General features: G+C 39.8%; 1 protein-coding gene across 1 annotated transcript in view; it reads right to left on the reverse strand.

Annotated features, from left to right (window-relative positions):
* Positions 1-2,977: 2,977 nt before the first annotated feature.
* The window catches only part of cyp39a1 (cytochrome P450, family 39, subfamily A, polypeptide 1), a 45,293-nt gene continuing 20,404 nt past the window's right edge, over positions 2,978-27,866 (reverse strand). Inside the window, exons 5-12 of the mRNA XM_072556959.1 lie at positions 27,556-27,649; positions 24,519-24,614; positions 21,794-21,884; positions 13,312-13,445; positions 10,377-10,472; positions 9,323-9,411; positions 5,032-5,119; positions 2,978-3,232 (exon numbers count right to left, since the gene is read on the reverse strand). Coding sequence (XP_072413060.1) covers positions 3,164-3,232; positions 5,032-5,119; positions 9,323-9,411; positions 10,377-10,472; positions 13,312-13,445; positions 21,794-21,884; positions 24,519-24,614; positions 27,556-27,649 — 757 coding nt within the window. The 3' untranslated portion in view covers positions 2,978-3,163. The remainder of the gene's footprint in view (positions 3,233-5,031; positions 5,120-9,322; positions 9,412-10,376; positions 10,473-13,311; positions 13,446-21,793; positions 21,885-24,518; positions 24,615-27,555; positions 27,650-27,866) is intronic.

Consider the following 27,866-nt stretch of genomic DNA (forward strand, 5'->3'; position numbering starts at 1 on the left):
AAGGTGGAGGAGCAGAGGGATCTTGGGGTCTATGTTCATAGATCTTTGAAAGTTGCCACTCAGGTGGATTGAGCTTGTAAGAAGGCCTATGGTGTATTAGTGTTCATTAGCAGATGGATTGAATTCAAGAGTCGTGAGGTGATGTTGCAGCTGTACAGGACCTTAGTTAGGCCACATTTGGAGTACTGTGTGCAGTTCTGGTCGCCTCACTTTAGGAAAAACGTGGAAGCTTTGGAGAGGGTGCAGAGAAGATTTACCAGGATGTTGCCTGGAATGGAGAATAGGTCGTACGAAGATAGGTTGAGAGTGCTAGGCCTTTTCTCATTGGAACGGCGAAGGATGAGGGGTGACTTGATAGAGGTTTATAAGATGATCAGAGGAATAGATAGAGTAGACAGTCAGAAACTTTTTCCCCGGGTACAACAGACTGTTACAAGGGGACATAAATTTAAGGTGAAGGGTGGAAGGTATAGGGGGGATGTCAGGGGTAGGTTCTTTACCCAGAGAGTGGTGGGGGCATGGAATGCACTGCCTGTGGGAGTGGCAGAGTCAGAATCATTGGTGACCTTTAAGCGGCAATTGGATAGGTACATGAATGGGTGCTTAAGCTAGGACAAATGTTCGGCACAACATCGTGGGCCGAAGGGCCTGTTCTGTGCTGTATTGTTCTATGTTCTATGTTCATGTAGCACAATACTACTTATCACTCATCAGCACAAGGCTAAATGATATCTCGGCCCTGCTGCAAATGGGATGCATTACTTCAATATGAGGAGTCATGAGTAGCACTGAAAAGTGTGCGATCATCAGTGAACACTTCCAACTTCATCATGAAGGTCATTGATGAAGGAGCTGGTCACTAGCCTGAGAAACCGAGGACTCTTGTGCAGTGAGTGTCCCTGAGAGTTAAGAGGCCCACCTACTCCAGATATGTGCAATAATATCTCTAAACAAGTTGATTAGAACTTCTGCAGTAATGTCTTCAGACTTGTGATTAACCTCCAATAACCACTACCATCACCTTTTGTGTTAGTTATGTCTCTAGACAGTATTTAAGTTTCCCCAATTTCTATTGACTAGTTTTTAGGAGCCTACTTGTTGCTACATTTATTCAAACAATTGCCTTGAATGTCTCTCCCTTTCACTTCCGGAGGTTTTGACCATGGCTGTAATAACGTCAGGAGCTTAGAAGCCATGGCAGAACTGAAACTGAACTTGCTGTGCAAGTTCTGCTTGACAACATCGTTGATGAGACCTTTCATCACTTTGATGATCGAGAGTAGTCTGATAAGGTCGTAATTGACTGGATTGGATTTGTCCTGCATTTTTGGACAGCCATAATGCAGAGGTGCTGGTGTCATACTGGAGTGGACAAAGTCAGAAGTCACACAACACCAGGATGTAATCCAACAAGTTTATTTGAAATCACAGGCTTTCAGACCACTGCTCCTTCATCAGGTGAAGTTCAATTTATGAATCCAGATGATACTCTGGTACCATGTGACTTCTGACATTTTGGACAGGACAAACGTTGGCAATTTTCCATGTAGTTTAGATGGACACCAATATTATGGTTGTACAGAATTCTTCATTCTAATGCTGTAATGCTGTCAGGGCTCATAGCTTTTGCCATAGCCTGTACCTTCAGCCATTTCTGTGCTGGGTAATAATATTTATTCGTCCACTAGCCGCATGAAGAGATGCGAGAAAAATGCCATAGAGAGAGAGGAAAAAAAGGATAAAATGCGCAGAGTGAAACTCAGCAGCTTTCTAAAAGGTATCCGTGAAGATGAAAGGTCATTAGATGCTTTTGTAGACAGGAGAGAAAAGGTTATATTTATTTACTAGCTGGGAGCCAAATGAAGATGACAACAAAAACCCAAATTAAAAAGTACACCTGCTGTTGCTCAATTTTTTTGAGACACCTAGATTAGAGTGGTGCTGGAAATGCACAGCAGGTCAGGCAGCATCCGAGGAGCAGGAAAATTGACGTTTTGGGCAAAAGCCCTTCATCAGGAATGAAGGCAGGGAGCCTCTGGGGTGAAGAGATAAATGGGAGGAGGGTTGCACTGGGGAGAAGGTAGCCAAGAGTACAATGTGGATGGAGGTGGGGATCAACCCCAGGGCATCAATGTGGACTTCACCAGTTTTCTCATTTCCCCTCCCCCCACCTTACCCCAGTTCCAACTTTCCAGCTCAGCACTATTCTCATAACCTGTCCTACCTGCCAATCTTCCTTCCCACCTATCCGCTCCACCCTCCCCTCTGACCTATCACCTCATCCCCACCTCCATAAAGATGTTCTGCCTATCGCACACAAGTAATTTTGTACATGAATTTCAGTCTTGATGTGATGCCAGGTATGCAGGCCATAAATTCCTAAAACTGAGGTTTGTATGAAATAGAAGATCCCTTCAACTGTTTTAAATAAGCAAGGTGTTGATCTTACCCAACAAGGATGTGCTTGCAAAACTCATGAAACAATGTCCAACATTAGATGTGATTCTGCAAATGGACAACAGTTACTGGATAATTCTGTATCTGCAAAGAATTATGGTGACAACCAATTTAAGATTGTCAGTGAGCTCACAGTATGGTGCACTTGTGTGTACTGGAAGCTACATTTGTTAATATCCAGGCCCCGTTCTTTGAAGAGAGAACATATAGATGCACTATGCCTATTTCAACCACATGAAATAGGGGACAGTTGTTTGCTGTTTCATTGATCAGAGCATAGCCCTGAGAGATCAGAACTAACCTGTCTTGTTTAAAATTGAAAAAAAAAATCATTGTTAACAGTCAATCAACGTTAATGGTGCATTCTCCATTGCAATGCCTCTACCACAGTCCATTTGCCAATTAGCACTCTCTTCTCATGCAGTAAAAGTATTGGTTTTCCCCTTGAATTCCCCTTAAGAATTATCCTGATGGGTGCAAAGCAAAATGTTTGGATAAAATGCATCATTTTATAGCAATATTCAAGTTCTGTAACACCAAATGATTATTTATTAATATTGTCCAACATACATAATCCTACAAAATACAATACAGGTACATGATTATTTTACATTAAACAAAGAAAAAGTTTATTTTTAATTATTATCAAATCTACTTTTGAGTACACTGGTTACGCTGAGCACAACTGTGTTGCAGCAAGTATTGGTCATCGAAATTTATATTCAACTCTGCAAGGAGCTGCTGGCTGTTGGGTTCCTACTAAATGAAGTGGACTCTGAAAAAGACAGCAAGAAAAGTTTGTGCTCACATTTCAACAACTAACTTAACATGCAACATTATCATGGGGTGCACTTTTCAAAGCTAGCACAAAAGCATAACAAATACAATCTACAATTGATAGAATAGGATTAGAAATGCAACATGAACTAGGATTCCAGCTCACGTGTTGCTTTTGTTTTCCTAATGTGTTGCTACCTAATACTGAACCTGCATTTCCAGAATGGCTATTCTTTTCTTTTTAAAAATCAGATAATACAGAACCAAATTAATTTTGTTAATAATACTGAGAAGTCAGATGTAGCTTTAACTTTACTAGATTAACATTACACACTCAGTCATGTATTTATGGTTAAAAGCTAAGTACAGCTTCCTGTATTTTATGCATTGCTTGACAGATCCAGAAGATCATAATGAACCAGACATTTTTCCCTTTCCCACATCATTTAGCTTCTTCAATGAAGAAACCTTTAGTGCTAAATTAGAATGATGACTGCTTTGGTCCGATTTTGAAGATGGTTGTGAATTTTCCAAAACTGAAACTGATTATTTCATGGATCTTGCACGCGAGGATGGTCCACATGCAAGAATGGAGTATGTTTCAGATGTTGTCTTTTGAAACTACAAAGTATTGATCAAATGGGCCGAGCGGCAAATGGAGTTTAATTTAGATAAATGCATTTTGGGAGGCAAATCAGGGTGGTAGGACTTAAATACTTAATGGTAAGGAGATGGCAACACATTCATTCAACATCAGCACATAAAAATGAAAGTGTTGTTAACAATCAGTACATTATGGCAGCATTTATGGAGTGAAAAATAGAATTAAAATTGGAATTAAATGATACTTTTTAAAAATTCATTTGTGGGATGTAAACATCACTGGCTGGCCAGCATTTATTGCCATTGAGAGCTGTCTTTTTGAACCACTGAAGTCCGCCTCCTGTGGGTAGACCCACAATGCCATTAGGGGAGTGTTGCTGAAGAGACTTTGGAGTGCAGGTTCATAGTTCCTTGCAAGTAGAGTCACAGGTAAACAGGATAGTGAAGAAAGCATTGGGTATAAGAATTGGCAGGTCATGTTGCAGCTGTACAGGACATTAGTTAGGCCACTTTTGGAATACTGCATTTAGTACCGGTCTCCCTGCTATAGGAAGAATGCTGTGAAACCTGAAATGGTTCAGAAAAGATTTACAAAGATGTTACCAGAGTTGGAGGGTTTAAGCCATAGGGAGAGGCTGAATAGACTGCGGTTATTTTCGCTAGACGGTTGGAAGTTATAAAAGTTTATAAAATCATGAGGGGCATGGATTGACTGAATAGCCAAGGTCTTTTCCCCCAAAACTAGATGATGTAGATTTAAGATGAGAAGGGAAAGATTTAAAAAGGACCGTAGGGGCAACTTTTTCACACAGAGAGTGGTGCATTTATGGAATGAGCTGCCAGAGGAGATGGAGGAGGCTGGCACAATTACAGCATTTACAAGGCATCTGGATGGGTATATGTATAGGAAAGGTTTAGAAGGATATGGGCCAAATGCTGACAAATAGGACAAGATAGGATATCTGGTCAGCATGGATGAGTTGGACTGAAGGGTCTGTTTCCATGCTGTATAGCTGGATGACTGTGATTCAGCTGCAACCTTTTGAATTGGTTTACAGTTGTCAGCAGTGGAATAGCAAATTTTAAATTAGAACAATCATCAACCCCTCTACTTTTACAATCAAACACACCCGCTTCTATCAAAACAAATTGACACATTCATTCTCCTTTGCTTGCCATTTATATTGTTTTTACCTCTTTTGGGACAGGATCCAATAAAGTAAACTCATACTTGTGAAGTATAAGAGCAGCAAACATTTGAATTTCTAGCAGTGCAAACCATCTGGGAGGAAACAAGACAGTAGTTTGATGAAGAAGCCAGAACCAAAACAACATAGTTACACTGAAAATATCAATTATATTAGGCCAACAACAATCAGATTATTACCGGTATATTTGCATTTCCTTCTATTTTTCATGAAAAGCTTTGAACTAGTAAATACTGTATTTTTATTATTGTAGGTCATGGTCAGAAAAACTTCATGCAGTTCATTCAGCTCACATGGCCTTTGCTCATTATGCCATACATAGACCACAAAATTCCTTTACTCTCCACTGAAGTTTACACTGACATGCAAAAATAAGATATACAACCTTTAAAACAAATGCTTCAGATCATTGGTAAAGAAATAATATCCAAAGGGAAACAGTAGATGGCAGCACTGGTTCATTCAACATCAGCACATTAAAATGAAAGTGCTGTCAACATTATGGCAGCATTTAGGCAGAGAAAAATAGAATTAATGTTGGAGTTGTGAACATCACTGGCTGGCCAGCATTTATTGCCTCTGCATAGTTGCCATTGAGAGGTGCCTTTTTGAACCACTGCAGTCCACCTCCTGTGGGTAGACCCACAATGCCATTATGGAGGGAATTCCAGGATTTTGACAGCAACAGTGAAAGAATGGTGATATAGTTCCAAGTCAGGATGGTGAGTGGCTTGGAGGGGAACTTCAAGGTGGTGGTGTTCCCATCCTTCATCCTTCTAGATGGAAGTGGTCATGGGTTTGGCTATCTGAGGATCTTCAGTGAATTTCTGTAGTGCATCTTGTAGCTAGTACACAATGCTGCTACTGAGTGGTGGAGGGAGTGGATACTTGTGGATGGTGATGAACTTCTTGAGTGTTATTGGAGGTTAGGGCCATCCAGGGAAGAGGGAAGTATTCCATCACACTCCTGACACGTGCCTTGTAGATGACGGAAAGGTTTTGGGGAATCAGGAGGAGTGTTACTCACTGCAGAATTCCTAACCTCGAACTTGGTCTTGTAGCCATTGTTTATGTGGAGAGTCCAGTTGAGTTTCTGGTCAATGATAACCTCCAGGATGTTGACAGTGGGGGATTCAGTGATGGTAACACTATTGAATATCAAGGGGTGGTGGTTAGATTGTCTCTTATTGGCGATGGTCATAGCCTTGCATTTGTGTGGCACAAATGTTGCTTGTCAGCCCAATCCTATATATTGTCCACATCTTGTTGCTTTTGAAAATGGACTGCTTCAGTGTCTGCGGAATCGCAAATGGTGCTGAACATTGCACAATCAACAAACATTCCCACTTTTGACCTTATGGAGGGAAGTCACTGAGGAAGCAGCTGAAGGTGGTTGGGCCTAGGACATTCGTGACTGAGAGTGGCAGGACTGCCAAGCTTAGATCTGATGCATTGGTTGTGGAATCGCTTAGCTCTGTCTATCACTTGTTGCTTGTGCTGTTTAGCATGTAAGTAGCTTCACCAGGTTAACACCTCATTTTCAGGTATGCCAGGTGCTGTTCCTGACATGATCTCTTGCACTCCCCATTGAATACTTCAGAACATCAATACATGTGAGTCAGCAGTGATGGGTTGAGGAAGGAAATGCATATGTCAAGGGTGCAGCATGGCTTGCATTCATACAAATTCAGCTGCAGCCCCAAATGCCCATCAAACTCTTATTTCATGTTAGTGTGGACTCAAAGCTCTGGTCTTTTAGTTCCTGCAAATTTTCAACAAGGGAATCAAAGACAGTGGCTCAAACCTAATTTACAAAGAGTTAATTTATTTTTTTTGGAACACCTTTTTCTTTGGTATATTCTTCTGGCATCGTCCGTTTGATTAATTGATTTCACGTGTCCTTAATATACGCTAGCCCAGTTGTTTCATGTTAAGGGTTCAGGGAGGCACGGTGGCTTGGTGGTTAGCACTGCTGCCTCACAGTACCAGGGACCCGGGTTTGATTCTAACCTTGGGCAACTGTCGGTGTGGAGTTTGCACATTTTCCCAGCGTCGGTGTGGGTTTGTTCTAGTTTCCTCCACCAATCTAAAGGTGTGCAGGTTAGGTGATTTGCTGTGCTAAATTGCCCATAGTGTTCAGAGATGTGTAGGTTAGGTGCATTAGTCAGGGGTAAATGTGGGATAATAGGGTAGGGGGAATGGGTCTGGGTGGGTTACTCTTTGGAGGGTCGGTGTGGACTTGTTGGGCCAAAGGGCCTCTTTCCACATTGTAGAGTTTCTATGATTCTTATGACACAATTATGATGTCCCTACCCTAAGTCAACAGACCAGGGTTCCAGTCATACCTGCTCTAGCAGCGTTTAGTAACAGCTTTGAACAGGTTGATTATAAAATATCTTATATTCCATAGCTACTCAGTTCATATTCATTGGTGTTTCATGATTATAAAACCTAAGCCACAATTGTGTTTTCTTTAGTGTCAAATCTGATATAAGAGTCACGAAGTGTGGTGCACAAAATGAAACATATATATGGTAGGGAAAGTATGCTGCCTCAAGAGTGTTGGGTAATAAATGTATATCATTTCAATAAATTAACACTGGCAAATATTCCAGTGCAATGCTGTTCTGAATATCTATTTCATAATTTATATGTTGTAGAATATATTAGTTCTACAAATTACTTGGACCATCTGTGTTAAACTGATAAGTAATCTTAAAGTAAATACAATTCAACAAGACTGGAATTAATTACAATTTAAAGCTAACCTACATTTATCTTTCCATGTCAAAGTGAAAAATGTAAATATTGAACAATGGATGTCCCGTTTTCGTACTTCTAATTGAGCCAGAGACTGAATTATTACTTCCAAAGAAGAAGCTTAAAGATAGAAATTCCAGAAAAAAGTTTTACAGATTTGAATTGTTCATATCAGTTATAGATTTGAACGTTGTGTTTAAAGGTAGAATAATTCGTTTACATAAGTGAGGACATCCAAATCATGCATTGTCATACAGCCAGGCTATGGGGATTAGATAATTCCATTTTTAAAACTTAGCTAGATGCTTCTTTCAGAAGTTGTTACAGTTTTGATTCTGCAGCTCATTGAGTAGAGAGAGCAAATGAAATCACTGTTAGTCAAACCTACCTTTTAAGCAGAGAAAATGCTCACTTTTCTATTCATTGTGCATATGTGGGTGAGGTTCAAATTCAGATTGTAATTTATGAGGGAAGGAAAATGACTAGAATATTTGCCGAGTTCATGTTTAGAGAAAGAAATCTACAGTTTTTCTCACAGAGCCCTGTGGCAGAGGAAACTTTGCATTTGGAAACACAAATGCTGTGGAAACACAGCTGGGTCAATCATCTTGGACTAGGAAGAAATAAAACATCTACTAGAAACTAGGAATCAGCTACAGCACCAGCAACAGTTAAGGAGCTGTGGCAGCATTGTGGGTCATTAGGAACTAGGGTGTTCCTGATGTTTGAATGCTTAAGCAAAAATGCTGCAGAGTCTAAGTTTGACCAGACAAGTCCATAAGCATAGATTTTGAAGAGTATTTCTGAGGATAAGTTAGCCAAAATTTAATGGAATAATTTGCATTCATCAGCAAATAGCTGGAACACTGAGAAAAATCAAAGTTATTCCCAGGAGGCTATTGATTGGTTCCAGGAAAAGTGACTGAACCTTCAAGATTCTTGTAATGTATAAGGGAACTTATGGGGTGCAACATTTTTGAGATGCTAAATTAACATGGACTGTTTAGTCCAGGTCTGGGTGAGCACATTATCACACAATACAACATTATCTTCATATTCAAAACTTGTAGTTATTTATATTTCAATATTACTAGAAGAACTTCAAAAGTGCTTGTAATGGAAGTGTCACTTTGGTGTGAAAAAGCAGACTTTTACTTGAAGTATATAATTCAAACAATATTAAATTTGTTTTCTTCTCAAAAATTTATACACAACAGATTTTATTAAATAGATCAACGACAATTTTTCACAATGACCTAACCATCCATTCCTAGGAAAAAGTGAGGACTGCAAATGCTGGAGATCAGAGTTAAAAAGTGTGGAAAAGCACAGCTGGTCTGGCAGCATCTGAGGAGCAGGAGAATCGACGATTCATGCAGAAGCCCTTCATCAGGAATGCAGCCATTCCTATCCTAATTCTCTGCAGAATTAGTGCATTACTTTCTTTTAAAGATGCATTGACTAAAATATTAAATATAACATTGCAAAAACTGAAAAACAGATGAGGTAGCCCCTACCTTCCTGGACACTGATACCTGCCTCCTCCAAAAGCTAGGAAACCATCTAAGAAGGCACGTTTTTCTATATCTGCCTTCTTCCATCGTTCCTGTAGGAAGACAACATTTTTCTACATCATTGCTGTGGAAATAAACGATGGCACGATACACACAGTCAATACAGTTGAGAGTGGTAAAATAACAAAAGGAGATAAGTACTATTTGAACTTATTGGATACTACACTGAGAGATTACAAAGATTACCAAGACCCTGAGAGTACTCATACTGGGATATTTTAGGGGGCAGTGCAGAAGATACAAGGTATGGCAGAGTAATAATCTAGCTTTGGATGATAATTCGGTGATGAGATATTGGAACAGGTAAATACAGAGTGATGAAACACTGGAAGTTAAAAAAAAAAGCACAAATGCAGTATATTAATTAGTGCCATGCCGCAATATCTCCGATCCTGTTTTAAACATAATATTTTTCCAGCATATTCCCAAGCAACATGATCTCAGTTTGGGGAATAGAGGGAAGTATTGTGGTGCGGTGGTAGCATCTCTGCCAGGACTGGATTGGCATTCATATTTAGGCCAAAAGGTTTGACTAATGACATACAAACTGCCTCTGCCAGGTGATAAGAGTAGGAGACCTGCTGGTCAGCCAGAACAGTATGATAACAACAGGGCCAAATCTTTTCCAATCTAAAAGACTCCAAATACAGGTTCTTGCCACTTGTCCCATCGCAAACATTCTCCTCACATTAAGACTTTATTAGAAGATGATTTTAATAAAACATGTTAAATAATTAAAGACATTTTCATAAAATAACAGAAATTTATATCATACTATACCCTCAGTCTTCATTTCTGTTTGTTAATCTCACAACAAGTTACAATTTGTTTTGTTGCAGTCAAGGAATCTTTCCTGCTTTAATGTGAAAATGTAACTATCATTTGAAAAGATTCAAAATTGTATCTGCTGTGTAGATATGAGGTACTAAGGATCATTTGCGCTACACATAATCCAAAGATAAACAGTAATAAAATGCTTTTACTCAAATATACTTACAGGAATAAATTTTTCAGGATCAGGAAATCTTTTGGGATTCCGGTGTGCCCAGTAAATGGACAACATGAGCATGTCTCCCGAAGGAACAATGTAATTCTAGAGTAAGGAAATATTACCATTAAATAATTCCTGTGTTGTTTACAGATGCACTTTTTAAAAAACTATGTAGTTTTGACATTTTCCTTTCCTCTCCCTGAAGATACTTAAGCAGGTTCCAAAGAAGAGCATTGTGTTTTATAATAATTGAATTGTGCCAGGTCATCATTCACTATCTTGTCAAAACTGACCTTTATATAAGGTGAAGATTGTTTTAGATTAGATTACTTACAGTAATCAAACAGGCCCTTCGGCCCAACAAGTCCACACCGCCCCGCCAAAGCGCAACCCACCCATACATGTACCCCTTACCTAACACTACGGGCAATTTAGCATGGCCAATTCACCTAACCTGCACATCTTTGGACTGTGGGAGGAAACCCACGCAGACACGGGGAGAACATGCAAACTCCACACAGTCAGTCGCCCGAGGCGCGAATTGAACCCGGGTCTCTGGCGCTGTGAGGTAGCAGTGCTAACCACTGTGCCACCGTGCCGCCCCAAATTGTTATTAGGATATTAAATTTCTATGGCTAAGCCAGATACATTTCCTAGTCAAATTCTACTCTAGCTTACTTCTGCAAGGAATTATTAAATGGTCATTAAGAGCAGGATATTTGACAGACTCTACTATTACTAATTCAAAGATAATGAGACCAACCTATCCTCACATTAGTTGAAATCACTGTTCAAACAAAAGTGGGGCCACACATCGAGATTTCCTTATTCTTTTCTAAGCAGCTTCTCACTGTATGGATTCATTGAACTATTAGGTCAAATCCTGCAAAGTTTAGTTTTAGGAAATTCAAACGTGTAATTTGCATTTCTAACATCCAATGAATTGGGGACATCAGAGATATTTCAGCAGTATTTCTTTTGAATTGCTGATGCATTTCTCATCTGTCTCGTATGATTGTCAAAGAATTGAATTCAGCATTCCAAAAGTGACCCAACCAATGTCCAGTACAGTCACAATATGACCTCCCAACTTGTATACTCAATGCATTGACCATAAAGGCAAGGACAGTCTAGATTTGAGTGGTGCTGGAAAAACACAGCAGGTCAGGCAGCATCAGAGAAGCAGGAAAATCGACATTTTGGGCAATAGCCCTTCATCAGGAATGGAGGCAGTGTGGAGGGATAAATGTGGGGGGTGGGGGTGGGGGGGCTGGGGAGAAGATAGCAAAGAGTACAATAGGTGAATGGGCTTGGGGATGGAGGTGATAAGTCAGAGAGGAGGGTGAGGGAAGGTAACAAAGAGTACAATGGGTGGATGAAGGTGATAGGTCAGAGGGGAGGGTGGAACGGAAAGGTGGGAAGGGAGATTGGCAGGTAGGACAGGTCATGGTGACGGTATTGAGCTGGAAGGTTGGAACTGGGGTAAGGCGGGGGGGGGGGGGGGGAGAGGAAATGAGGAAACTGGTGAAGTCCACATTAATGCCCTGAGGTTGAAGTGTTCTGAGGCAGAAGATGAGGCATTCTTCCTCCAGGTGTTGGGTGGTGAGGGAGAGGCGGAGGAGGCGGCCCAGGACCTGCATGTCCTCGGCAGAGTGGGAGGGCAAGTTGAAATGTTGGGCCACGGGGCGGTAGGGTTGATTGGTGCGGGTGTCCCGGAGATGTTCCCTAAAATGCTCTGCGAGGAGGCGTCCGTTCTCCCGCGAGGAGACTGCATCAGGAGCAACAGATACAATAAATGACATTGGTGGATGTGCAGGTGAAACTTTGATGGACGTGGAAGGCTCCTTTGGGGCCGTGAATGGAGGTGAGGGAGGAGGTGTGGGCGCAGGTTTTGCAACTCCTGCGGTGGCAGGGGGAGTTGCCAGGACAGGTGGGTGGGTTGTTGGGAGGCGTGGACCTGACTCACGGAGGGAACGGTCTTTGCGGAAAGGGGTGGGGAGGGAAATATATCTCTGATGATGGGGTCCGTTTGGAGGTGGCGGATAAAGGCAAGGATACCAAACACTTTCTTCACTATTCTGTCTACCTCGGATTCCACTTTCAAGGAACTATGAACCTGCACTCCAAGATCTCTTTGTTCAGCAACACTACCCAGGATCTTACCATTAAATGTATAAGTTCTGCCCTGATTTGCCTTTCCAAAATACACTAAATAATCCCTTTATTGTTCCCTGTTGCTCTTTTAATGGCTCAATACCTTAATTCCAAGCTCACAAATCTATAAAGACATTTTGTGACTCTATAACATTGGTTTTAACTACCACTTATTCAACTTCATTCGGTGTCTGCTGTTCTTTTTGGTATACAAGAGAATGGTTATAACAGGATTGATATTGGTGACTGCATTTAGCTCCATAACATGCCATATAGTCTTGGTTGTGGGAGAAGATGAGTCTAACCTAAGATAATGTCGCGATTCTCCTGTTCCTTGGATGCTGCCTGACCTGCTGCGCTTTTCCAGCAACACATTTTCAGCTCTGATCTCCAGCATCTGCAGTCCTCACTTTCTCCTCGAACCTAAGATACCCATGAAGATAATGATATGTGTACTCCTTGGATGCTGATAGTGTTATGTAGGGGTATTATGTTTAACTAGCCAATGAAACTTGTACTAATTGGTGTCATGCAATAAACTACATCTCATTAAAACATGAGCCTCTTCTCACTTACTCATGATGCTTCCTCTATCATTGTTAATCAAGCAGGCCCTTAACCTAAAGTAAAATAGGATAGATGACCGCCCTGTACCCCAACCATTACCTGGTAATGGTTGATCCTGCAGCACTTACAATACGTTTGACACTTATTCACAGTATAGCCCACAATTTATATCTGCTTTTGTATCCCCTAGATGAAAGCAGCATAAGCATAGATAACTCACTTTAATTTTTAAAGGTTGCATCACTTTTCTACATATAACCCCTGGAGCTCGCAAACGAATTGCCTCTAAAATGCAACATTTTAAGTATGGAAGCTTCTGTAGATCACTTTCCTTCAATCTGATCTTTTTATTACCTGAAGAGATAAGAAAAAAAGGGGAGCATGAATCAGCAGCTAGACTGTTCTATTACCTAGTCTTCTGAATCCAGCAGTAATATCACATCCATTTTCATTTGAACGTTAAAAGTCATCCAGCTGTATACTAATGGCAGCACCTGCCATGTTCTGGGGAAGGGAGGGTAAGCATGGGTTCAAAAGAGTCACTAGTTTGTACAATTTATCCAACCAAATAGTGCAAACTAATATGATAGTTGTATTGTAACTGCACAAATCATGTCACTCTTATACTGCTCAATGTTTTGTACACTTGAATTTGTTTAGTTATAAATATCTAATTACATAATACAAATTAATCATGCAAAGTTTGCAGCCCCAATTAACAGATTAAATATTATTGTACCATATTTGATCAAACAACAATTTTCATAATCAAGATGAGTAACCATACAGCCTAGAAGCAAATTACTGTAGATGCTGGAATTTGTACTGAAAACAAAAAAATGATAGAAATCGCAGCAGGTTGGACAACATCCATGGAGAGAGAGCAAGCTACTGCTCCATATCTACATGACTCTTCAGAGTGAAGTGTTGAGGAGGCAGCATTTATGCAATAGTGTTGGGGGAGAAAAGGTGTTGACAGCTCAGATTAAATTATCAAAATGCGAGAATGGCAGAAAATTGGATAGAACAGTTGTGCTGAAGCCGACGCCAGGGTGGGGCAGGCGTTAATGGATGGCTGTTAATAGCTATTCATCCTCCCTGCCAGATCGTTATCGACTCCTCTAATGTCCAGCTGTTCTTTTCTCTTTGTACTCTATCCCTACCTATTGTTTACTGTTTACCCCCTCCCCGAATCCTATCTTTTGCACATAAACCAATATTTTCTTAGCTACCATCAGTTCTGAGGAGAGATCACTGGACCCAAAATGTTAACGGATTTCTCTTCACACGTGCTACTAGACCTGCTGAGCTTTTCCAGCAACTTCAGTTTCTGATTTACAGCATCCTCAGTTCTTTCAGTTTTTGAATATTTATATCTGTTGATCTTGGTTTCAATTGTATACTTATTTGATTTCTTGGTCATCTTTGTCTCAAAAGACAACATGTTCATCATATGGAGTGTTTGTAGGATTCTGATGGGCATAGTGGTGACTATTAAGACTATTAGAAGATTGCAAATAGCAGAAGATACTACTTATGACTGACTGCTAGAAAGGTTACTAGTTTCAGAATCCTCTCTTTGCATTTTTTTTTCTGCCTCTCCTACATGCCGACTTTAAAACAAAGTCACACCTTTGTTTTTATCTGGATATACCAGATGCAGTGATCTGGTTAAGCTTCTAGGTCTCGAAGTTGATCTTAAAAGTCCCAAATGAATCCTTCAGAGTGTGACCATGTTGACTGTGCACTCCAGACTCGAACAGTCCTTAGAAGGTTCGCTTTGAACCTATTGTTACGTATTTTGGCTGCATGATCAGTTCAACTCAGTTCTAACTGTCTTACCTTGGCATATCAGTTCAGAAGAGTATCTCAGTACCTGGTATGTTGTCCTGTCATCTGATCTTCCAAAGCTTCTGAAGGAAACTCATTTGAAAGTCACTGAGTTTCCCAGCAATGATGTAGGTACATGTTCTAAATCATGTGTAGAACAGAATGGACAAAACCCATATAGACTCTCAGTTTGGAAGGCCATCTCACTCCTTTGTTCTCAATCTAATGAATGAGGTCAGTTGAAAGTGCTTACTTTCCTTCTTAGGCTGTCTTTGGGATCAAGGATAACTTGAGACCCTTCAGCCTGCTCCGACTGGTTTGAACCTAAAATTCACATTCCTGCCCATCCCTTGATAATCTTTAATTCTCTTTCTTAACAAAAATCTATCTACCTCTGCCTGAAGAATATACAAATACTCTCCCTCCAATACCTACTCAAGAAGCAATTTCTGAAGGCTCCTGACCTTCACAGAAAAAGGTTTCACCCCATATCTACTTCTACTCAGTTTGATGAGCTCAGAGATGATTAATGTGCAGTGTTTTGGGTGTGGTGGTGGTGATGTTTGAAGGGTTGGGTAGATGGGTTGTTTTGAGGTTTAGGGTACCCCTTCCAACATCTTGACTTTGCCTTGCTTATTCCCAATGAGGGCTCTCAATGTGTCTGGTATCTTCCCAAATGAGCATTCTCCATTTTGGTTGGTGACAAGCCAGACCCTGTCAATGGTTTTCAATGTTTGATCTCTTTAGGGATGAATTGAGGACTTTCCTAACTTGTTTCTGCTAGTCTCCTGCAGTCTCTCACTATAACTGAGTTGTGAATAGAATAGTTGACACAAATATAATACATTCTGTCCTGTGGGGCTGATTTTACATGATTATTATCTTGGGCATCTTGGCTCAGAAATATATATTGCTGTGTTCCATCTTTCTTGCCACTGGATATGAAAGATTTTGCAAAAGTGCAAAATCCACCACCTATCTAGTAAAACACTTGTGATCTTAATTTTGAGTTGAAGACCCTATTCTTCAAATATTCTTCGCTTTGTGTCATATGTAGGCCATTGTAAGGATGGCAGATTTCCTTTCTTATAGTACATTAGTGAAGCAGATGGGGTTTTACAACCATCAATATTGTTTCATTGTCACCACTAGTGAAATGAATTTATTAATTTAAATTCCACCAGCTGCCATGGTGGGAATTGAACCTATGTCTCCAGAAAACTAGCATAAGCCCCCTAGATTACAAGTGAAGTGACATTATCACAATGCCATCTCACCCATCGGGCACCATTTTGGCAATTCTTACACTTGTCTCTTCATCGATTTGGAAAGCTCTAGAGAGGATACAGCCACATATTCACTGCTGAGGGGCTCTGGTCATGGACTGAAACTTTGGATTTGAAATAATGTTTTCCTATGAAGTGCAAATTAGGAGCAGAAATAGGCATTCAACCCCTTGAGCCTGCTCCAACTTGCAATAAGATTTGACCAATCTGTTTGTAATCTCAAATTCACATTTCTGCCTACTTCTTGATAATGTTTCACTCCCTGAACAAAAATCTATCTACCTCTGCCTGAAAAATATTCAAGAACACTCCTTCCAGCACCTACTCAAGAAGCAATTTCTAAAGACCAGAGAAAACAATTTCACCTCATCTCTGTTTTCAATGGGTGACCCCTGATTTTTTAAAATGAGTGACACCTGTTCTAGATTCCTCCATTGGACATAACATTGATTCACAATGTTAGGTTGCCTCAGAACCTGAATGTTTCAATCAATTACTTCTTAATCTTCTAAACTCCAATGGATACAAAGTCAGGCTGTCGAAATTTGCCTAAGGTGACCCATTCAATTCCAGGTAACAGTCTATTAAAACATTCTCTGAACTCTCTTCAACACATTTACGTCCTTCATTTATTAAGGTAACCAATATTGTGCACAGTATATGAATGCAGCATCACCTTGTATAACTACAGTTAGAGTCATACAGCTTGGAAACAGCCCCAACTCATCCATGCTGATCAGGTTTCCTAAACTGAACTAGTCCCATTTGCCTGTGTTTAGCCCATTTCCCTCTAAACCTTTCCTATCCATGTACCTGTCCAAATACCTTTTAAAAGTACCTGCCTCTACCTGAACTACCTTTACATCTAAGTATAACCTCCCTACTTCTGTATTTCCTAGAGCACGTTACTATATTTCTTCAGATTTCTTTGCCTGGCTCATGATGCCAAAGTTATTGCATGCATTGGAGAAGTCCATATTACATTGATACATTACTGCTGCCATCTAATCTGACCTTGTGTATAGATGGGTGGTGGCATAGTGGTAATGCTACTGGACTGGTTAGAACCCCAGATTAATGCTGGAGGGATGTGAGTTCAAATCCTGCCATGGCAGTCAGAGTAATTTGAATTCAATAAGAGCTGTGTAATTAATGTTGATTTTTGTTTTAAAACTCAACTATTTTAAATATCTTTAGGAAGGAAAAATGCCATTCTTACCTGGTCAGTCCAACATATGACTCCAAAAACACAGCAATCTGCTTGATTTGTAACTGTCCTGTGAAGTAGCCTAGCGAGCCAATCACTTAAAAAACTCAAACATGAACTCTCTTTCTCTCCCCACAGATGCTGCCCGACCTGTTTAGTGTCTCCAGGACTTCAAATTTTATTTCATATCTCCAGCATCTGCAGTACCTTGCTTTCAGTTTCATCTTAACAGCAGACATAATTGTTAGATTCAGAAAATCTCTGGGTTATGAAAGTTTCTAGAAGTCTTGGCTGTCAGAACTGAAGAGGAATTGCAACCTTAGGACTGAAAGACCATAGAGGTCATTAAAAATAGAAAGAGCCTTTAAACTTTTTCAAGGGTCAATTAAATAAAAAAGTAAAGAGAGTTAAGCCAGGAATGATATTTCTCTGAGATTGAGTGTCTGAAAAGGATACTGCTAGGAACAAGGTTGAATCTATGCTTTTGCTCTTCGTATTTAGATCCTTTCAAATTGACGTAAATATACAGATATGCTTTTATTTGTGCTTTTGTTCTTGTGCAATGCACTTTTGTTTGAAAGAAGTACTGGTAGCCTCATGTGAATATTTCAGTGAGTAACCAACTACAAAAATAAAACTGATCTGTCAAGTCAGGTTTCACCTTGGATGCCGACTTGTCCAGTATTACCTTCATCTGAAGCCATAACACATTCAACTTTGATTTCGGAGTACAATTTCAAAGTTTACAGATGATAAGAAAAACTTGATAAAATAGTAAATAATGCAAAATGGCAGCAGATTTTAGAAAGATATTACAGATAAGTGAAATGAGCAGAAACATGGTAGATAAAATTTAGGTAATTAAGTGTGGAGTGATGAACTTTGAGAAACAGCAGGAAGAAATATAAAATCTAATGGTACCGTTTTGAAGGAGGGGGTCATATTCACATTTCCATGAAGGTGGCATGACAATTAATAAAAGTAATACGTGGCTTTATAGACAGGACCCCTGAACAGAAAATCATGTTACGCTTTTGCAGATCACAGCTTTAGATTAAATTGCTTTCAATTTAGCTGGACTATTGTTTATAGTTTTAGATATTGCCTTCAGGAAGGTTGTCAAGATCACGGTGAGAATAGAGGGGTTTACCAGGATGATGTTCGGAATGAGGCTCTACAGTAATCCAAATAGATGGAGAAGTTGAGATTGTACTCAGAAAATGTTAAGAAAGATCTAATGGAAGGATTCAACTTCCAAGGTGTTTTGATAGGAATTAGTAGGGAGAAATTGCTTTCTCTGGCAAGGGGACCAATAACAATAGGTCATAATTTAAATTAATTGGCATAAGAACTAAAACAGAAATGCTGTGGAGGTGCTGGTTTTAGACTGGGGGGGTGGACAAAGTTAAAAATCACATAACAACGTGTTATAGTTAGACTATAACCTGGTGTAGTGTGATTTTTAACTTAAAACAAAAATGAAGACCCCTTTTTCAAATAAGAAGTTTTTGAACATTACCTGAAAAGCTGTTGGAATTAGATTACATAGGAAGCTCTGAAATTCAAGTGGGTGCGTTTGAAGAGTTCTGGGGAGAAAACTTTTCTTTATTCGTTTGTAGGACATGGACATGGGCATCACTGGCTGGCTTGCATTTATTGCCTGTCCCTACGTGCCCTTAAGCAAATGGTGGTGAGCTGCCTTCTTGACCCAATGCAGGCCATATGTTGTATGTAGACCCAAACCACTCCAAGGGAGGAAATTCCAGGATTCTGACCCAGTGATGGTTACAGATTTCCAAGTCAGGATGATGAGTGTCTTGGATGGAAATTTTTAGTTGGTACTGTTCCTATCCATCTGTTGCTCTAGTCTTTCTAGATGGAAATGTTCATGGGTTTAGAAAGTGCTATCTAAATATCTTTGATGAATTTCTGCAGTACATTTTATAGATAATGTGCATGGTGCTACTGAGCATTAGTGGTGGAATGAGTGGATGTTTGTGGATGTGGTGCCAATCAAACAGATTGCTTTGTCCCGGATGGTATAAAGAGTCTTGAATGTTGTTACAGCTGCTCTCATCCAGGCAAGTGGGGAGTATTCCACCACAGTCCTGACTTGTGCCTTGCAGATTGGACAGGCTTTGAGTAATCATTGCAGTACTCCTAGCCTTTGACCTGCCATTGTAGCAATTGTATTTATATGGCAATTCCAGTGAGATGTTCAATTGTCCACCACCAATTACGACTGGATGTGGCAGGCGTGCAAAGCTTAGATCTGATCTGTTGATTGTGGGATTGCTTAGCTCTGTCTACTTGCTGCTTAAGTTGCTCATTATGCGAGTTTACCTATTTGGTAGCTTCACCAGGTTTTAGGCATTGTTGGTGCTGCTCCTTACACACCCTCCTGTACTCTCAAATGAACTTGGTTTGATGGGAATAGTTGAGTCGGGAATATGCCAGACCATGAGTTTGCAGATTGTATTGGAGTACGATTCTGCCACTGTTAGTGGCCCAAAGTGGCTCATGGATGCCCAGTCTTGAGATGCTAGATTCTGACCCACTTAGCACAGGTGATAGTGCCACACAACCCGAAGGAGGGTATTCTCAGTATGAAGAAGGGTATTCTCAATATTCAACTTCATTACCATTATAACGCTTACTGATACTCATACAATTCCTAGAGTATGGAAGCAGGCCATTCAGCCCATTGAGTCACACTGATCTTCTGAAGAGCATCCCACCAGACCCAGCCCCCACCCTATCACTGTAACCGTACATTTCTCATGGCTAGTCCACTTGGTATGCAAATCCCAGGACACTACGGGCAATTTAGGATGGCCAATTCACCTAACCTGCACATCTTTGGACTGGGAGGAAACTGGAGAACCCAGAGGAAACCCATGCAGTCACAGGGAGATTGTGAAAACTCCACCCAGACAGTCACCCGAGGCTGGAATCAAACCTGGGTCTCTGGCACTGTGAGGCAGCAGCACCATGCCGCCCCCCCAACCCCCACCCCACCATGACACTGTCATGGACAGATGCATCTGCATGCTGGCAGACTGGTATGGATGAGGTCAAGTATGTTTTTCCCTCTTGTTGGTTCCCTTACCACTTGGCACAGACCCAGTCTTGCAGCTCTATCCTTGAGGATACGACCAGCTCAATCAGTAGTATTGCTACCAAGCCGCTCTTGGTGATGGATATTGAAATCCCCCCACTCAGAGTGCAATTTGTGTCCATGCCACCCTCAGTGCTTCCTCCAAATGTTGTTCTAGTTTCTAGGTTGATCGTGAGTGGTCCGTCCAGTTTCATTTCTTTCTTGAGACTGTGTGGTGACTGGTAAAACAGAATGGCTTGCTAGGTCACTTCAGAGGGCAGTTGAGAGTCAACCACATTTCTGTGACATGAAGTCACATGTAGGTCAAACCAGGTGAGGATGGCAGATTTCCTTCCCTGAAGGACATTAGTGAACAAGATGGGTTTTTTTTAAGCAATCAACAATGATTACATGGTTATCAGAAGATTCTTAATACTGGATTTTTTTAAACTGAATTCAAATTCCTCCATATTTCATGGCTGGATTTGAACCCAGAATATTAGCTGAGTTTCTGGACTAATAACCTAGCGATAATACCACTAGGCCACTGACTCCCCTCCACCTGGATATGAAACACAACTGGATTTCTTTTTCAATGAATTAACACTGACACAACAGACTACGTGAATCCCTTCTAAAAGATTCTGACTCAAAACCACCCAGGAATTCTCTCCTTCCCCAAACATTTTTATTTAGCTTAAGGCTGTGTGCATATATTCTTCACCAAAGTCATTGGCATCAACTTAGGCACTGCAAATAACAATGCCAAAAACAGCCTTGTTGACCCTCCTTACTACCACCTAGAGGCCACAGTTTTAAAATTAGGGACTGCCACATCAGGATAGAGATGAGAAGAAATTGGATCTCTCAATGGGTTGAGAGATACTGGTACTCTGCCTCCGAAGATGGTAGTGGTGTGGCTATTGAAAATTTTTAAGACAGAGGTCGATAAATTCTTGTTGGGCAGGGGAGTCAAGGGTTATCAGGATAGATGGGAATATGGAATGTTATACACAAACAAATCAGCCATGACCTTAATGAAATGGTTTCTTTATTTAGCTCATGGGGCTGAATGGCCTACTTCTGCTCCTATTTCATATGTTCATATGAATACCAGAGATGCAGCATATTTGATATGTGTTGTGGGAAATCGCAGGAAAATCTGTATCCTTGTAATCAGGATAGCATTTTTGGAAAATAAACGGACTTCTATTCATTACATCTTATTATCAATGATAACCAAAACATTTTATCCACTAGTAAAAGATTTTAAAACAATTACCTTTGTCATCCATGACAGAACCTAGTTCCTTCATAACAGTCTGATAAACAAATGGATTCGAAATAATAAATGCAAGAGTCCAGAACGTGATCTTGAAAAAAGAGAAACAATAGCAATTAAACAATATATTCACAATGTTCACTTCTATAAACTAATGGACTGGAGGTGCACTATTAAACTAGTGGAATAACTGGAGGGAAAGCTGCAAAGCATCTTTTATTAGATTAGACATAAGCAAAACTGATTAACCTAAGGTTATCAATTAAAGTTCATGAGAATTGGGACAACATTCTCTCCTGGTTGAATCATGATGTAGCCCAAAGAAAGAAAGCTGTGAACGTTGTAGTCTATTCTCAGTTTCAAAATCATAAATTCAGGAACTCCTCACTGTGGTTTTCTAAGACCATTCATCTCCGTCTACCTCATTAATGATTTTCCCTCCAACATAATATTAGCAGTGAGGACATTCACCAAAGGTTGCAGAGTGTTCAGTACAGTCTGCAATTCCTCAGATGCTTATGATCCTCATGGAGACCTAGCTTTTAAAAAAGCTTTGAACTCACAGTGACTGACTCATGGGTTCACACAACATAATTGCATATTTTAAGACTTTTACTGAATAAATATACAAAAAGCAAAATCATGAAGAATTATTTCGTAGGCTACAAATGCACTAAAGACAACATCCTTGTTAACATTTAACATTTGAGGACACTCAAACTCCATTCCACTTAAGTTACAATATTCTAATCACAGAATTACAGTCATTACAGACAGCAGTCCAAAGTTACTCTCAGTTTCCAATGGGCTCCATTCCCCCCATTTTACTATGTTAAAACATGTAGTGACCATAGGTCCAATCCTTCAGTCTTTTGGTAAATCTTAAATCAACATCCAGCAGCACGGCTCAATTTATTCATTCCATCTCCTGACCACCTCAGGACGAATCTCCCAGTGTCACAAAGTTCCCACAGAACTTCCTTACACCTAGTACCTGTCTGATAGTGAAAAGAGAAACAGCCATTTTTCCCCTCTTGGTTGACCACAGCAACTCCTGCACCTGTCTTTGTCCTCTCCATCTGTCCCATGTCTCTGAAACAATGAATCTATCCAAAGCAGGTCAGCTGCTTCTGCCATTGCATCCAAGACAGAAAATCAACATGGGAGTTTTAACAGAACTTGACCAGGACCTCCAAATCCCACACAAACCAAGTTATTTCAGCTTATTGCTGGCAAAACTAGGTAATCACTGGCTCCATTGTTACCTTGAAGGAATAGATTAAAACATCAGCATTTTATAAAACATTGCACTCTGAACATACTGAAATAGTTCATGTTCACTTGCAGCAAGATCTGGACAATATTCAGATGTGACCGAATGTATAGCAAGTAACATTAACACTATGCAAGTGGTAGGAAGGATAGGCTATGGCCATTATCAGCAAGAACCATCTCCCCTCAATAATCAAAACATTAATATAGAATCCCTACAGTGTTGAAACAGGCCTTTCGGCCCAAAATGTCCACACCAAACCTACGAAGAGTAACCCAGACAGACACATTCCCCTACCCTATCAATCTACATTTACCCCTAACTAACCTACACATCCCTGAACACTATGGGCAATTTAGCATAGCCAATTCACCTAACCTGCACATCTTTGGATTGTGGGAGGAAATCGGAGCACCCGGAGGAAACCCACACAGACATGAGGAGAATGTGCAAACTCCACATAGACAATCGCCCGAGGGTGGAATCGAACCCGGGTTTCTGGCGACGTGAGGCAGTAGTGCTAACTACTGAGCCACTGTGCGACCCCAGCACATTAATATTGCTAAATACTCCACTGTCAACATCCTCAGGGTGGCCATTGACCAGAAACTAAATGGGACCAGTTATAAAATTGTGTGGCTACAAGAGCAGGTTCAAAGCCAGCAATTTTGTGGTGATTAGTCACCTCCCATAGCCTGTCCGCCAACTACAAAACTCAGGTCAGATGCACGATGGAATACTCTCCAATTTCCTGAATGACTACAGCTCCAAACAACATTTAAGAAACTCACCAACGTCCAGAACAAAGCAGTCCACCTGGTGCAGTCTCTGCACCAGCAAAGCATGACAGTGGTGGTGTGTAACTTCAATAATGCCCACTGCAGCAACTTGTCAACAGTACCTTTCAAGCCCACAACCACTACCAGTTAAAAGAACAAAGGAAGCTGATTAATCGAAACAGTGGCACCTTCCATTTTTCCATCAAGTCTCCTGTGCTCTTGTGGAAATAAATTTCAATGCTGCTGTATCAAAATCCAGGGAATTCTCCTCAAATAGCATTGTATTGTGTCTATACTACATGGACTGCAGCAGTTCAAGAAGACCGCTTTTCAACACTTTCTAAAGGGCAAATTAGACTTGGGGAATAAATACTGTTATCGTCAAAAGATAATCTTAATCCAACACGCAAAAATAAAATCGAATGACAGGAACTCTTAAAGACTATTTTAAAGGAAAGACTGCTTTTAGTATCAAAAGTATGTGTAACTGAAAAGTCTTTTCCACATAAAATGCAGAACATTATGTCTAAAAAAGTTCTGATTTTCCAAAAATCAAATAATAGAAATACAAGTCACAGAAATCCCAAAGTCTGAATTATTTCACAATTGTTACCATTTTAATTAGTTTATTTGGACAGGCAAATGTCAGCTAATATTTGAATTAGGTACTTACAGGAAGTGCATTTGCTTGGGAAGCCCAGAGTAACAATAAACTGTAATTAGCAGTAGAGTTCCCATTCAAAGTGTCTAAAAGATGCTGAAACAATGTCTGGAAAGGATATAAATTAATGGTATTAACATTATTTAAGCAATTTAGTATTTTGAACTGCAAATAAAAGATCCTCTAAAGAGGAATAGAAACTTTCATCCCTGTAAAATGCATCCCCAGTCATAAATACAGAATCACACTAACAGCTACAATGAGAGAAAGTGATGGAGGTTGGTACAATTACAACATTTAAAAGACATTTGGATGGGTATATCAATAGGAAGGGTTTAAAGGATTATGGGCCAAGTGCTGGCAAATGGAACTAGGTTCGGTTAAGATAATTGGTTGGCATGGACGAGTTGGACCAAAGGGTCTGCTTCCATGCTGCACATCTCTATGATTGTATTCATTTAAAAATAATTTATGAACTCTGATGAAAAAAAGTTAAAGTAACATTTCCCAAAAGACAAATTGCATCATCTATTGCAGGTCTGTAGTATCAGAATACTAGGTACCACTACCACACCTATATCTTCATGTTCTCAATATTTAAGCTCCAAATATTACTGCAGGGTGAATGCAGCTTGATGATAGATTAATCACAGAAAACACTTAAAGCAAATAAGATTTTAAATTATATGATTTCTTATAATAGTCTTTTCATCTTATGTGCAAGAACTAACGAACTGTCATCATGGCACACAACTGGACGACAAAATTAGAAAGTGTAAGTGTATTTTAGTTTAGGAATTGCAAGATGGTGAACATTGAAATGTCTTCGAGACACTTTGAGATTAAATTATTTGTCTCTCCACTCCATACAAAGGTATCCTTTTCCCTCCAAACATTTTGAAATTTGATGAATCATATTAACCTTCATGGACTTTGATGTTAAATGCAATTCATCTACCTACATAGTAGCATGGAAGAGTCTTTTTTCACTCTTTGGATGTGGGAGTCACTGGTTTGGCCAGCATTTATTGCCTAACTAATTTACCAGAGTGCACTGAGTCTGTAGGTCACATAACAGTAGGTCTGAAGTCACACATAGGCCAGACCAAGTTAGGATGGTAGATTTCCTTCCCGCCAGATGGATGTGTACAACAATCAACAGCGGTCATGAGATGAACTTCTTATTCCAGAGTTTTACTAAATTCAAGTTTTGATCAATCTGTCGGGATCGGATTTAAACATTAACCTGAAGTTCTGAATACCAAGGCTAGTGACATTGCCACTATGCCACTGTCTCACTGCCTGATCAACTGACTGTTTAATTATTTGCTATCTAGCTAATAATAAAACAAGTGTCAATAGCAAACCCATTACAAAACCCATTGATATGTTTACATTCCTTGACACTATAGAATATCACTGAAAAAAGGAAAGAATCAGAGTTTAGTTATCAGTCTGGTAATGCTGTCAGAGGAATCCAAATTATTGATGTTCGATTCAACTGTATTAAGCTAACTAATTCCTCCAAGGCTCCTTAGACAGCATCACTACCATCTGAAAGAACAAGGGCAGCAGATACAGTACATGGGAACACCAGTATATACAAGTTCTCCTCCAAACTAAGTACCATCTGACTTGGAAATATATTACCTTTCCTTCACTATTGCTGGGCCATCATTCTGGAACTCCTTTCCTCATATCATTGTGGGTATACCTGCAATAAATAGACTGTAAATGTTCAAGGAGACAGCTCATCACCTCCTCAAGATAAACTAGGGATGGGCAATAAATGTTGGTGTAGCCAGTGAGACCCATATCATATGAAAGAATTAAAAACAACTAGAATGTGTGAAACTTCAAAAACATATTTCTTAAAAAATTGGATTGTAGGACCAAATCATGTGAAAACATTATATAAATATATTCCTACACATCAAAAAGGTATAACATAAATATTAACAAGTCTGCACAAGCTAAACAACAGACTCACAGCAATGTCATTGACTCTTGCCATTTAGGGATGGACAATAATTATTGGCATAGCCAGCAATGTCCTCATCCCATGAATGAATAAAAAATAGAAGTTTCAAATGATTATTCAACTAACCCAATATTGTACTTGATTGATTCATTCTTTGGTATGAAATTTCCAAGCTCTAAGAAACTCAAGAATAATTTCAGAAATCAAATAATGTGTATGCTCCAATAATACTGTTATAATAGCCCTCAAATTCATTTCAAGTAAGATGTTATGGGTGCCATGGTGGCATCGGGTGGCACAGTGGCACAGTAGTTAGCACTGCTGCCACACAGCGCCAGAGACCCGGGTTCAATTCCCACTTCAGGCAACTGCTGTATGAAGTTTGCACATTCTCCCTGTGTCTGCGTGGGTTTCCAAAAATGTGCAGGTTAGGTGAACTGGCCATGCTAAATTGCCCGGAGTGTTAGGTGAAGGGGTAAATGTAGGGCAACGGGTCTGGGGGGGGTCTCTTTGGAGGGTTGGTGTGGACTTGTTGGGCCGAAGGGCCTGTTTCCACACTGTAAGTAATCTAATCTAATGTTCAATCAACTCTTTCCAAAATTTCATTTCCTGCTTTACTAGCATAGCATATTTCATGTTTCTGTTTTAATCAAAGTCAGTAAAAATGAATAAAAATTCTGCATTAAAAAGTGACAAGGGAAAATCCATAGAAGGTTTGAAAAGGTCTAAGAAATAGAGAAAGCTATTCTTACTTCAGTGAAAGTGTTATATTATTAATTCTCAGAAGAATAGTGGCTAATTGGTTGATCAATTTATATAACATTGAAGTATAGCTCAGTAAATACAACATATAACCATTTCTTAAATTTGAAATTAGTGGAGAAATTTGACTCAATATAATAAATGATCCTACAAGTTTATTTCACCTCACTAATTCATTTAAAAAATAATTCAGCCTGAATGATGCAGCAATTTGTATTTTAATGTTTTAACATGGTTACTACATTAATTCAAACACATATAATTTTAGTGGTCTTTACTCTAACATTGTGAGTGCATAACTATTACCTTGGAGTGGTCATCTGCAGGTTTCAACTTTGCAGCATTGGAGACAATACTTCCAAATAGAGACAGAAGCCAGTGCTTTGATTTAGACCAGTCTCTGCAGATACAAGATGAAATAATAAATAGGTCAAAGCTTTACTTACTTAGATGAAGAAGCACTGTACGTGCTATGACTCTATGTTTACCTTGAACGTCTTTGTACTAAAATGATTATTAATAAGGTAATGACTAAATGTCTACCAGAAACTGTCTGCTAGGATGTGATCGTACTAGAGAGGGTAAAAGGGGATTTTTGAATATGTTGCCAGGGCTGG

This window comes from Chiloscyllium punctatum, chromosome 3 (genome assembly GCF_047496795.1).
Source record: "Chiloscyllium punctatum isolate Juve2018m chromosome 3, sChiPun1.3, whole genome shotgun sequence".
NCBI classification, from domain to species: domain Eukaryota; kingdom Metazoa; phylum Chordata; class Chondrichthyes; order Orectolobiformes; family Hemiscylliidae; genus Chiloscyllium; species Chiloscyllium punctatum.